This window comes from Homalodisca vitripennis, chromosome 6, assembly GCF_021130785.1.
Source record: "Homalodisca vitripennis isolate AUS2020 chromosome 6, UT_GWSS_2.1, whole genome shotgun sequence".
NCBI classification, from domain to species: domain Eukaryota; kingdom Metazoa; phylum Arthropoda; class Insecta; order Hemiptera; family Cicadellidae; genus Homalodisca; species Homalodisca vitripennis.
Genome location: NC_060212.1, coordinates 99,639,086 through 99,652,849, shown reverse-complemented (window position 1 = coordinate 99,652,849; position 13,764 = coordinate 99,639,086). Strand labels below are relative to the sequence as shown.

General features: G+C 38.3%; 1 protein-coding gene across 4 annotated transcripts in view; it reads right to left on the bottom strand.

Annotated features, from left to right (window-relative positions):
* LOC124364643 (laminin subunit alpha-1) overlaps positions 1-13,764 on the bottom strand; it is a 180,843-nt gene that overhangs the window by 125,792 nt on the left and 41,287 nt on the right. For all 4 annotated transcript variants that reach the window (XM_046820269.1, XM_046820271.1, XM_046820270.1 and 1 more), the window contains exon 2: positions 254-534. In XM_046820269.1, coding sequence (XP_046676225.1) covers positions 254-534 — 281 coding nt within the window. The remainder of the gene's footprint in view (positions 1-253; positions 535-13,764) is intronic.

Genomic DNA, 13,764 nt, shown 5'->3' with positions numbered 1-13,764 from the left:
ATCACACACACAGACACACAAGTGCAGGGGTTAGGACCGACCGCATTTCCACCCTGTTAGTCACCTAGTGCACTTCTCCACTAAATCCAGAGACTAAAATGATAGGTATAAATAGTTAGTAAAATAACGAGAAAAATTATACCAAAAAGTGTTCACAAAGATTTTACTGAACAACCCGACAGGTACAGGGCTGTAGAGTTGACACCTGACTCTCCAGCTGCAGTCCTTATTTGCTAATACTTTAGACACCGACCTGTTTCAGGTCCAGCGTGAGAGTGACCCACTCGTACTGAGGCCCCGAAGCCAGAGTGGGGCTCTGCCACCAGCGGGCGCTGCCGTCCAGCGCGAGTGCCGCGGCGTGTCGCTTGCCGGGGTCTGGACTCCTGGAGTCACACACGCCGCAGCTGCTGCTCCTGAAGCTCAGCCTGCAGAAGGCCTCGGGCCCGCGCTCCCCGCAAGTCGCGTTGGCCGTCACCTCGGCCCTCGCGGCCACGTTGGAAACCCCCGGGAACAGCCCTCGCGTCTCCACGATATCTGCAACAGAAACATGAAACCATAATTTATTTATCAGGGTAACATAGGAGTAAGCTAACCATTTTGCCAGTAATATTGAATTTATGTTCGACACAATTGTTCAGTATACAGGGTTGGGCAAAAAGTGTGGAAAACGGCTGTATACTCCTGGAGCGGCATTATCTACAAATACCAAATTCAGCACACTATAACAACTAAAAAATGTGTTTTTAATGACCTTTGGGACATGTTCCTTTTTCCAAAATGGGGGGTATGGGTGTAACGCTCAAATTTCATATGGCACACCCCATCACGCGATACCTCATTAAAAACGTATTGTTAAAAGAAGACATATGGTAAAAACTTAGAAGTGTCTATCTTGTGCCATAACAAAAAGACGCTTAATTGAATCGTTTACATAGTACGCACTTTATCTTCCCATTTCATCAAGAAGACCTGAACTATGCACATTTTTATAAATTATTCATATTCAAATAAGTTCTCTAAAACCTTCGTCTCTACTCACCCGAGTCTGAAGTTAATCACGAACTAACTACTAGAGCTACAATAGCGGGTGTTACTACAAAATAGTCATTCATTATCTTGGGCATGTGATTTTCTTAACCCCAATTTAAAATGTTGAATGTTTAAGACACAATTAATCGAGCAAGTTTTGCTAATTTCCCGCTTTTGAAACCCTCATACAGGTCAAACCTGTAGGTTTCTTGGTTCGGCCGCTACACATCGCGGATGTATGTTTTCCTTCACCCTTTATACTTTAAGACGAGGTGTACCACACTCATGCCACTGGTTGCTACACCTTACCTACTCCAGCACAGTTGTACAGGAGCGTAGTTACGCCATGGCTGCCTCGCCGCCCGCCACGCGATTAGACGAGGTGTACCACACTCATGCCACTGGTTGCTACACCTTACCTACTCCAGCACAGTTGTACAGGAGCGTAGTTACGCCATGGCTGCCTCGCCGCCCGCTACGCGAGTAGACGAGGTATACCACACTCATGCTACTGGTTGCTACACCTTACCTACTCCAGCACAGTTGTACAGGAGCGTAGTTACGCCATGGCTGCCTCGCCGCCCGCCACCTGTTCACCAGAATGACGTAACAGTAATGCAACCTCTCTTGTTTACGACCCTCGTTATTGTGTGGCTACTGCAGCCACCGCGTCGTAAGCGAATATTATGTGTCTAGGACTTGATTACGACAAGTCTCGATGACATGACAATATGAAGCATTTGAAGAAATCACTGTTCAAGTAGTTTAAAGTAAATGAACTCATACATTATTGGCTGAGCGTCATCAGAGCCTAACACACGAGGCGCTGGAAAATTGTTTTTCTGTCTGTCTATCGCCGCACAATATACCGAAAATGAGCCGAGCTTCAGACATAAAATAATAAAAAGCTTAAGCTAAAATAAGTAAAGAAATGTGTTTGGATGAGGTTTTTTTCCTGAAGTATTAAAAACTACATTACTACTAGAAAGAACGGACTTTATTTGATTTACTGTAACATTATGAAGATTGGTTCTTGTTTCTTCCTCCCAAAATGAAACGATGATCGGCGAGAAGTAGACTATTTTATCCCTCGCATGCAGTATGTAGGTTAGCATAGATATGTTACCAGTAGTACCAAAGTTAAAGTTAACCTTCACGAGCGCTCACGTGATCTGAGCTTGAATTATGTCATCGTGAGGGCATCCATGGAGCCTTCCGAACTTATGGCGAGAAAAGAAAAAACCCTCGAGATAGTATCGAAATTCAAGCTCAGATCACTTGGGAGATTGTTAATTTTTTATATATTTATATAACCTATTAACCAATAGTAGGTGGGACGGACTGATCTCCTTCCCTTTTCACTTTAAGTCAAATAAAGTCTGTTCTTTCTAGTTACGCAGTTTTTAAGATCCCAATAAAAAAAACCTCATCCAAACATAGTGGCATCCGGTTAATACCAAATTAACGAAATGTTTTATACGTCCAAAAAATACACATACATTCTCTAAGTTTTGTTAAAAATTATGCTTTTATTAATATAAAAATGTTATTAAGATAAAACATATACTAAAGGAAACTTAAAAATTAAATTACTTCCAATTTAAAAAATGAATCTATTACTGTAAAAATAACTTTACAAATGTATATGTAATAAGACTGTTTTATTTAAATAAAAACGTGAATTATTTTTAAACACTCAAAGTATGTATTATTATTTATTGCCAAATTAATTTAAAACAATGAAATTAATTTTCTTTATCCACAATAACAATATGGGCCAAGCTAATATTTATATTATTATATAGTATGAGATATCTTCCTTGAGCAAAATATTTCATCTGTAGACGTCACATTTTGTAAGATACGTCATTTCTGCACAGACAAGAATGAGTGTTTGGTTGAGCACCGTAGGTTGATACAATGTCCTTTTGTTTGCCGGAGGGATGTAAAACTTCTTTTCTATACGCATGTTCCTCCTACCTACCTGTCCACAGGACATCTCGAGAACGATATGAGTTATAGGCTTCGAATATTGCGGGATAACTCATCGCAGACTGTTACGCGAAGTGGTGTGGCGTTCTCTCCTACCTGCTATTTAGAGTATATCACTACCAAAATAACTTTGAAATCATAAAGTTTTACCGGGAGTACAAATATCTGTGTATGGAAACTTTCTATCTTGGCATGTTTTTAAAACCCAATTGATAACTTCCAAATCCATCCATGACTAACTTATATTTCATGTTGCAAGGAAAAACAAACTGGACACCTTATATTAACACCCAGTCTCAAATCATCCTGAAATTCGAACTTCCACGAAGTAAGGAACCAATTATTTGTTTGAAGTTTGTTATTGACGATGGAAGGATTGTGAAGGAAACAGGATTTTCCTGACATTTGCCATCGTTCAGTGATACAAAATATCAGTAACACCACGTTTCAAGATCTGCAATCTGATCTCTTCTTCAGATAAATAACTAACCTAACACATAATCACAAGCTACTAACAAATTACTAGCCTAGTTTGTAATTATGTGCTGAGGAACCAAATTGATGAAAAACGTGCGCTTTTACAGATTAAAAGTGAGTTTTGAAGTGCACAAATTTCAAGATAATACTTTGGGGTTGAAAGAGTACACTATAGAAGTCTCTAATCAACATTTACACAAGCCGAAGGTTAAATTGAAACGGAGGAAGAGCTACACGCGGCGCTTTTAAAAAGAAAAGCAAAGGAATTGATGGTCTAATTACGAGTGGGAAGACAAAGGCACAATGGGAGGTGCTAGGTAAGGTCCGGACCTCCCGAGGCTTTGGCAGGAAGTTTATGGATGTCGAAGCTTTGAGAGTATCTACCGCCATTAAACAAACAATAGCGGCCCCAAGAGAGATCCCGAGGATAGACCGAACACTTGTCGGTAGCTTGACCCGGCCGTAAACCTGTCCAGGCTCACCGTATCCCGTCTAATGAGACACGGGTTGGGGTAGGTCAGTCGTGATGTACTGATGGTCAGCTAGAAAGTAAATTAATTGGACTTCTTGAAATTTTGTGTATTTCACTCAATTTCTTTTGTTAATTTATATGACTGTTGTTCGACTATACACTGTGGAATAGAAAGTAAATGCCATGTATACGCGAAAGAACATTACCAAGCAAAACGATCAACTGTATGCGTGAAAGTCTATAATGCTGATGACCCTGCAGCACATCGTGCAATTAGAGACGCCTGCTTGCACTCAGTGCTTGCTATGCGAACACCCGTGTGTGATCCTCTGCGTGGAGGTGAGGATCTTGAGAGATCTGAAGGAGCAAGGTCGACCCACAGTATTACCACAATGAGGAATATGATATGAAGACTTAACTGCCAGAGAATTGTGGTATTTTCTCGACGTTTAACCTAATCCCACCTTATCAGTTCTACCGTCTGATTGACAAAGCCACTTCTATACTCTCGCAGTCTCACGTACATGTTCTATAAACATAGCAACACCTCACTTGTTCCGTGACCTTTTAGTTGTCCTAGTCACTGAATATCAGATGGATACGTAAATATCAAACCAATAATAGTAGCGCTTAACGAGGAATCCAACAACCTATGTAAACAGTTGTCTATTATACGTTCTTTTTTACGCATCAGTCGTTATAATAACATAGCAGAAGTACTAGATTAGGTGTGTGAAAAAATTGTCTTTGAGACTAAAAGTTTGAAAAGAAATATTTATGAGTGAATGAAACACACTCATTTAGAAACAATTTTAAATGTTTTTAAATTGATTTCTGCAAATTTTTACATACTACATAAATAGTTAACGTGGGCGACCGGCTGGCTATTTTACAACAAACTGAAAATCTTTCGTTATTTGACATGAAAAGCGAAGTTGGTTAATAAATAAAAGTGGTTAACAAAAATAGGAATTAATAATAACGCATCACGTGGTTATATCGACTTCTTCTTTTACTCAAGTTTTAGCAACTTCAAGGTCATATAAATTTATAAATATAGAATTTGTACAAGACAACACAATTGTTAATTCTGTATAAAACTATTTACAAATAAAAATAATATTTAACGTCTCCACCGCGGCTCTTATCCTGAATGATCCAAGGTATCTAATAAATAAGACAGCCAGCGCACTAGGGTGTATGTCGCAGTCAACCTGTTAAGGTTAATAATCATATTATTAGTCTACATGGAGTGGGATTAAACAAAGTAATAATTATTTAACAACTACACTGTAGACCTATCACCAGTAGGCAGGCGCTTTGTATACTGTTTTGCAGAATAATGGTTTCACAACTAAGCAATATTACATCAATAAATTACAAAAAAAAAAAAAAAACACATTTTATCAGACTACACATAGTTATTAAAATGCAATTAAAGACGCAATTACCTAATTTAAAAAATGTTTCAAACATATGTTGAGGCGTTCTATTAGTTTTATATTTTAAACAGATTTTGGTGAAAGTTTGTGTTCATTCCGGACCACATTTCACCAATACTAGTCTACTAGACCACATTCAATTGTATTCCTCTTTTTTTATTACATAACAATAAACAATAAGAACAAAGTATTTCGATACACTCCACAAATAAATAAACAAATAAAAAAAGTTTTACATATTAAAGGTTTAGAAATACATATAAGTGTGAGCTATGTACTTGAAAACTATTACTCAAAAACCAACCACCATTATAAGTATTTTGATATGTGATGTAAACTTATTAGACACACGGTTGTATCCACCATATCAGCATTTCGTCGCATGGTTTTTCATCATTTCGAAATTTTGTTACTTAGTAGGACTAACTTTCACTGACAAACTGTGCGAGCGCCTGTTTTTTTTTTTACGTTTTGTACCATTTTACAACTGGTTCCTACAAACCGGATGTTGGACGTCTGCGCATGCGCCTCCAACCGACCGGAACCAGTTGAGAGGTGATATCGATCCGTAATTGTCCCGATTGACATCTCGACAGTCTGCCTTTCAGTTTCCAATTACTCTCAGTCACGTCTCCATTACACACTGCAGCGGTTCCTATATTCCTACCGCACATCTCCTAGTACCACAGTTATAGGAGGCTAGGTAGTAAGGCGTTAGTTTGAATGGCTATAAATTGTAACTCACAACTAGAAGCCTTGGGTCTCTGCCATAAAACACGTCCGGCCATAGATCACGTGGTGTAGTAAACTACTACAGTGCTGGCAAGACACTTATGTAAGAAGATAAGGCGTTGTCTGCAATCTTCTAACAACGTTCTGACACAAGGTTTTCTAACTTCAAATTTCATTGTTGTGTTTATGGACTCCTATTTTAAATTATATTCACTAATGACATTACAACGTTTTTCCATACAGAAAAACAACAACGTGATTTACGAGTCGATAAGATAAAATTAATCAGAAAAAAGAATGTTAACCGCAGCACATTTTTGTGAATTGGTAATCCCCATGACCAAGCCACTACAGAGGTCAGGTAACAACAAAACAATATTACTCGTTTTAGCTAACAACAGAGAAAGGTATTGTAATTTATAGTAAATCTCATCAATATATTTGAGTTAAAATACAATTATTCTCAAATGGATTCCTAAATTAATTTATTTTTGACTTTTGTTTCGTTCAACCAAGAATTGGTCCACTTACCGAGGGTTTTACTAAAGACAAATAACTTTTATTTTCATACAAACCACATTTTTTATATTTTAAAGGGTTAATGTCAAAGAAATACAAGTAAATCAAAACCTAGTATCACACACAATTTATGTTTTCCTTGTGGAAACAATACCATAAATGCAAAAGCATTGAATATTTCCATATATTCGCTAGAAATTCCTCTATCGGGTACTATTTGTGATGAACGTCCCTGAAAACTACGAGAGCAAAAACTCTGTTGGACAGTTCACGTGCTAACAGCAAACAGTGATAGTCCTAAATTACTCAACTGCTAAGTCAACAGCACTATCAGCCATTAACGAACAGTAAATTCCAGAGATAAACGGCAATTCGCCCATTCCATTCGCGAGAATTCCGAGAGCAGAGATAATCCTAGCGAGGTATAACTAACTCGTGTGATACACTTTTCTTGTCGCTGTCTTGGCGAAGACCTTTCCTCCTTTGGAAGGTCAGGCATTGGAGTCTTGAAGAGTCAACACAACACTTTGTAATAAAGACATTAAAGTTCTGAAGAATTATAAGACAGCAATTGAAAAAGATGAGGCATGTAATTCAAAATCATATCGTAGTGGTACATATACTTGAATTATTTAAAGGAACCGTTTGTTTTCTTTTTATTCTTGAATTTAAAAGGAACGATTAACACGGCCTTTAGGTGTTTACTCAAAGAGGGCAATTTTATAATTTCCAATCTTTGTTTCCTTGGAATTTTCAATTGTATGAAGTTTATTTTTGACGATGGAAGGATCGTGAAGGAAACAGGATTTTCCTTGACATTGTCCATCGTTTAGTGAAACAAAAAATCAGTGAAAATAAATAACTATTTTTCGTAGGTGGTTAGACGAATACCTGTATTCTGTAGTTCAGTTTTAATGATTAGTGTTGTGTATAGTTTTTTTATTAAGTGCATGTTTTAGAGTTAATGAAGTTAACACACCACGTAAGTAGTTGTGATTGCTGACTTAAGCGTGCCACGACGCTTTGGTATGATTTGTTTATTTTAACCTAGTTTGTAATTATGTATTAGGTTAGTTATTTACCTGAAGAAGAGATCAGATTGCAGATCTCTAAACGTAATGTTACTGATTTCTTGTTTCATGAACGATGGCAAATTTTCATTTGTTGGAAAGAGAATATGATGTGCTGCACAGTGTTGAAGGATTAAGTATTTTCTTTGTGAAAAGGATAGCCAAAACTTTTGAGACGCTCCAGTCTATCAAGGAGCAATGTTCTGATTGTTGACTTCCTCGGGTTTAATGTTCAGAGTGAATGAGCAGGAGAATTGGGCGTAACGGAGAGCTGCTCTCGCTACATGTCCGCCCCTCGTCAGTGGGTTGTCGCTATCCAGCACTGATTAGGGGGTCTTTGTCAACTCCACCCATCGGAGTCTGACAGGGGTGGAGGTTGCTACGTCATCGCTGAGTCGATACCGACATACCGAGCTCAGCGACTACAGTCACTAGATCTCAATATCGTGTTGGCAGAAGAGTTATGTGATTTTAGTGATATCAAGTGATTGGTCCAAAAGTGACGTACGCAGACTTCTCAGAGATCGATCTTGATACATTCCTCAAAATCCATGAAGCTCTCCGATCCGTTACTCCGCGGCACGCCTCGGCCCTCGGTCACATGTGGTCCAGACACATTAAAGGCCGGCACCTGTATCTGTACATGTAGCCTAGCTGTGCTCACAGAACCGGTTTCCGCCTCTCTGGTGGTTGCCCTCTCCTCTCCGTTCCTTGATTTGTTTGGTTTCCTCTTGTTTTCTAAGACTGGACTCAGTCTCGCGCTCGCACGGATGCGTACGCTCTGACAACGGTAGACAGAGACACAACGGTTTTCGGCCTGCTTCTTCTTTTTGAGAAAGACCGCTTTCACTGGCCCGGAAAGTGCATTTTGAATTCAGGTTCAGTCTAGAGTGGTTCGTGCTTAGGCGACAAAGACCACAAAAACTGAAGTTGAAATAGTAGACCAAACAACTGCAGTGCTTATTCAACTATGAAAGGGTGTATGGTGTTGAGGACAATACACTCATAATCTTTTTTGGATGAGGGTCAACAAGAAGTTCAAAAGTGTTATAATGTACAACATTTAACACGTAGTCCATCTGCATTCGTATGTATCAGTTTATTTCACACACAACCATGATAATTTAAAAAGTGAAGCTAAACTAACTACAACTACATAATATGAAGTAAAAGCGTAGGATTTGAGTTTACAAATATATTGGGGCCAAAAACATTTTCTATATTTGCGGATAAAACCAAAATAATTAATATTATAAAGTTCTATTACGTTGATCATTAGCTTAACCTTGAGTGGAACAATAAATGATCAGATCCATCAAGGTAGCTTCATGTGGTTTCTTAACGGCGCTTGCCAAAAAGATCGCAACCCCAGGTTATCAAGAATGTTGAGTGTCTGTCTACCCATCTGCGGGGAGCCGAGGCAGGAGACCGAGGCCGAGGTTCTCACTCTGACCGACCGCGACTAACAGCAGCACCGCCCCTTGACTTGATTTATTCCAGCGTTCTGTGGAACAACGTAATTTCGGACCTTCGGTCGAGCGTCGGCTTTTGTCTTTTGGCATCGGAGTGGAACCCGCTCAGGGAACCGCCCGACAGATCTTACTGGTCGTAAAACTATGATAAATTCTTTGTTTGAAGTTTATTTTGACGATGCGGTTTATGAAGGAAACATGGTTTTTCCGGAAATCTGCCATCGTTCAGTGAAAGAAAAAAATCAGTAACACAACGTTTCGAGATCTGCAATCTGATCTCTTCTTCAGGTAAATAACTAACCTAACACATAATTACAAACTAGGTTAAAATACACAAATCATACCAGAACGTTGTGACACGCATATTTGCTATTGGCCTCTGGTCAGTCGTAGCTGGTTGGTTGACGAATGCTGACGTATTGTGACCTATATTCTGTTTTATTAATTAGTGTTGTGTTTAGTTTTTTATTAAGAACATGTTTTAGAGTTAGAGAAGTTGACACATAACTTGGTGGTTGTGATACTTGACAGGCGTGTCACAACGCTCTGGTGTGATCTGTTTATTCGTAGTTTGTAATTTATGTGTTAGGTTAGTTATTTACCTGAAGTAGAGATCAGATTGCAGTTCTCGAAACGTAGTGTTATTGACTTTTTGTTTCCGGAAAACCCCTGTTTACTATGATAAACCTGACTCGGTCCACAAAATTCTATAGTTCAGCAACAGTTTGACACTATTTGGCATTTCAAAACAAGGAACTAAAACATCGTCATTGTTTATCCTTGAAGCTCGGTTGCAAGTGATGACAAGAAACAGACGAGAGGTCCATGACCCTGGACAATAAGCCGCAGCTGATCTCGCGCAGACGTCAGACGATCTGTTACGTGGCGACCTGCAACTCCATTAATTTATTCGCGGCACTAAACTGGCTAAGACGAACGACGGTATTAACGTCCGTGACAAGCGGAGTTGGCGTTGCCAAGAGTGCAGCACCTGGGAATGTTGACATCACTGCTGGGGTCGCTTGCACTCCTGGAGGACATCATACACTTGTTTCCAGTCCGAATGGAGTGACTCAAGAGCTTTTTGTCTCCCTCTTTCGACGAAACCGGAAAATGAAGACCCACTTCATTCAGTGAGTTCTAAAGACATTGTAAACATGTTGGGTCCTACACCCCGCGCCTGGGGTGACTTTACAAGTTTACGACCCTAGGGGTGCACCTGCCCCAGGACAGGTGTGTCTCTGTCATAAACGTGTCCTGTGACAGGTGTCATTGTTATACGTGTCAGTATTCACACCTTCAGTCGGGGTCGCTCACAGGGCCGAGAAGGTGTGCCCAAGTATAATAATCAGTTATTAACATTTTGCCATTCTGCCAACGGCAGAAGTTTGTGTATAAATTACACACATACATACTTATTTAAAAAATTAAATTCTTACAGGAAAAAGCTAATTGTTTTAATAAATCCACATCTATAACTATTTTAAAATGTTGAGTGCTTAAATGTCTTTTAATAAAGATAAAATATTCAGTAGAGCAATTCATTAAAGTTGCACAATGAAAAATAAATTACGTTGGAAAAGGAACATGTATCTACTTACATTTAATTTCACACTATTTACAGCAACAAAAGAATAAATGAATATAACAAAATAACATAGGCTCAGAATGGATTGATCTTTACTTGAACAGCGCGTCATGATGGAGAAACGATGGAAGTCACCCTGCAGAGCATCATGATGAGTCAGCAATATATGTTTTACTTCCTTGCGCATCATTATTCTAGAGCAGTATATTTTCATTTTTTATGACGGCATTAAAAATTGAAACTCCTGCACAGCAAAATGATATTAGAGTCAAATTTTCATTACGATGCGACGACACAGAACGAGTCGTATGTCCTTCTGCTTTGCGAAGCACCACACAATAACGTGGATAATTACTTGCTGCTCGCATCATAACATGACACCATGATGTTGCACAGAAAAGCTAAGATATTGGGTGCATTTAGTTTATAATCATGAAGTTTCACAATGATATTCGCCTTTAATTACACAGAGAAACAATTGCATTGACAGTTTGCCTCATGACGATATATACTATACGAGATACTACTCTCAACCCCGCATCATGATGCCATACCATGCCTTGGACGATTTCCTTAATTTTGATTATGATGCAACGGCACTGGGAATTCGTTCTAACAGTTATTGTGTTTCATCATAGAGATAAAACATCTCAGTTGCTTTCAACCAATATTCTGTAAAAACGATTATTTTTACAAAAATCTCTACCCCATCCACTTCATAAACGAAGGAAATAAGTCGCGGCGATAAGTTAAGACGCACGGCCCCTACAGGCTGATATAGAACCATAAACGATAGTGTTTACGGTGAAAGATGGCGCTTAACCCGTGAGTCTCGACCGATTGTGTATGGAGGTTGTAAGTTGCGACGTTAAGTTAAAACGCACGGTCCCTACAGACTGATATAGAACCATAAACGATAGGGTTTACGGTGAAAGATGGCGCCTAACCCGTGAGTCACGACCGGTTGTGTATGGAGGTTGTAAGACGCGACCGTAAGCACTCCTTTCTTGGCACGAAACTCAATCCTGGAGGCTTTGTACTTGCCGAAAAGGTCCTCGACCGTCTGGAGACCCGAACGCACTGTTGAAATATTTTACAGTAGTTTTAATGTTCGTAATTAATAAATTCATAAGCCAGAGACAAAACATTTGGAGAGTGGACAAACATTTTAGTATAGTTGTCTATTTTAAATAATTTTCCAGGAAAATTTACAACGCCACCACCTCAAGATATTTTCTGTAATAAAAACTATAAATAGTAGATATTGTCTTAGATAATATTCTCCTAGACTTGGAGAACTTGGAGCTTGGTTTTCAGTTAAATCACTATAGTAGTTTAAGTTATTACAATGAATGAGCGATATTTAAACTAAAACTTTTTCGGATTGACGTTTATTTACACACTCAGGATGACGTTATTAAAAAATTAATTTTCTTATTTCGAAATAGAATACTAAATACGTCTACACAGTGTTATTTCAACAGAAAACACCCGCCTCCTGAACCGAATAAAATATTTCGGGATTTTTCCTCCAGATGTATGACAACAGATATTTCTTTAGTAGTCACTTCACTCATCCGTCCAAGCGATATCAATACCTATTAACCACAAAACACCGTTACTATCATTATACTATCGTAAACGTTTCTACGTTTAAGACTACCTCTGAAATGATCCAATAAAGTCAGTAAAACCGACTAAGTGAGTTGCTTGAGTGAATGAGTTGTTTTAGGTGGTGGTCTTCAGACTGATTTTACGCGTTGATTTTATGACAAATTAATGATTATATTCATTAACAATAATGATTGATTGAATTTTAGTACAACGTGCTGTCTAATTTAAATAATTTTCCAGGAGAACTTACAACGCCACCATCAACTCAAAAATATTTTCAACTCAACATAGTAGATATTGTCTTGAATTTGAATAATTTTCCTACTCTTGGAGAACTTGGAGCTTGGCTTGCAATTAATTTACAGTAGCAGTTCGTGTAATTCTGACTTCGCTATTTTGAGTACTCAAGATGAGGACTTATGAAAATCAATAACACTGCAAAATTCTGACGGAATTATGAAGAAACTGTGAGAAGGTTAGAACAAGTAGGTATTCACTAGTCCATGCCAACAACGTACAATAATTACTGTAATTAATCGTGAGTCAGCCTTGAGCCAGAGCCTTGTATTGTCACCGCCACGATAAATATAATACTTACTTCCAAGAACAGGTCGCCGATCCTAGACACATTCCGCCTGCCTTGTCAAGGAAAACGCCTACTCCAGACCGTCATACGTGTTCCTGGCTCATAGACACTCACTGTAGAGGTGCATCAGAACTGAGGCGCTTCTATTAGAGTTTGGGCACATAAGTTATAGATATAGAAAATGACATACTTAATTTGTGATTTAAAAATGTAGTATTTTCTTTATTGAAACTAATGTTTTAAAATATTCGTGTTCTCAATTAAATAAAAAAAATTAAAGTAAAATACGTGTCCCTGCCTGCAGCTGTAAATAATTCGCATTTTTATTTGGGACTAATTATAGAATGCCTAGATTCACAGCTTTCAATACCTGTAACTTCATGTGGAACGATCATACATGTCTCGGCTCTTTCTGTATTTGGGGGAGTTATCTTTAAAATATATTCAATATAAACTATATTGAAAACAATATTTTCCAAACCAAAAATTAATTGCACCTCCTTTGAATTTTGAATTAAGTTTGCACTGGTATGATGTTTTGTTCTTTTTTTTTTAATTTCGAAAAGACCAATATTTAAAGTTTGATTTTTCTCCTCCCCCTCCCTGGATAAGGAAATAAATTTGAATCCGCGTCACATTTTTGATTCTGAACAAAAAATATTTTTTCTCTGTGCCCAACAAATACGGTTACATTTGAATATTTGATCAAACGTACAAGCTTTATAATGTAAAACTGGATTGAAAATGCTTCACTGATGACAAGAACCATTC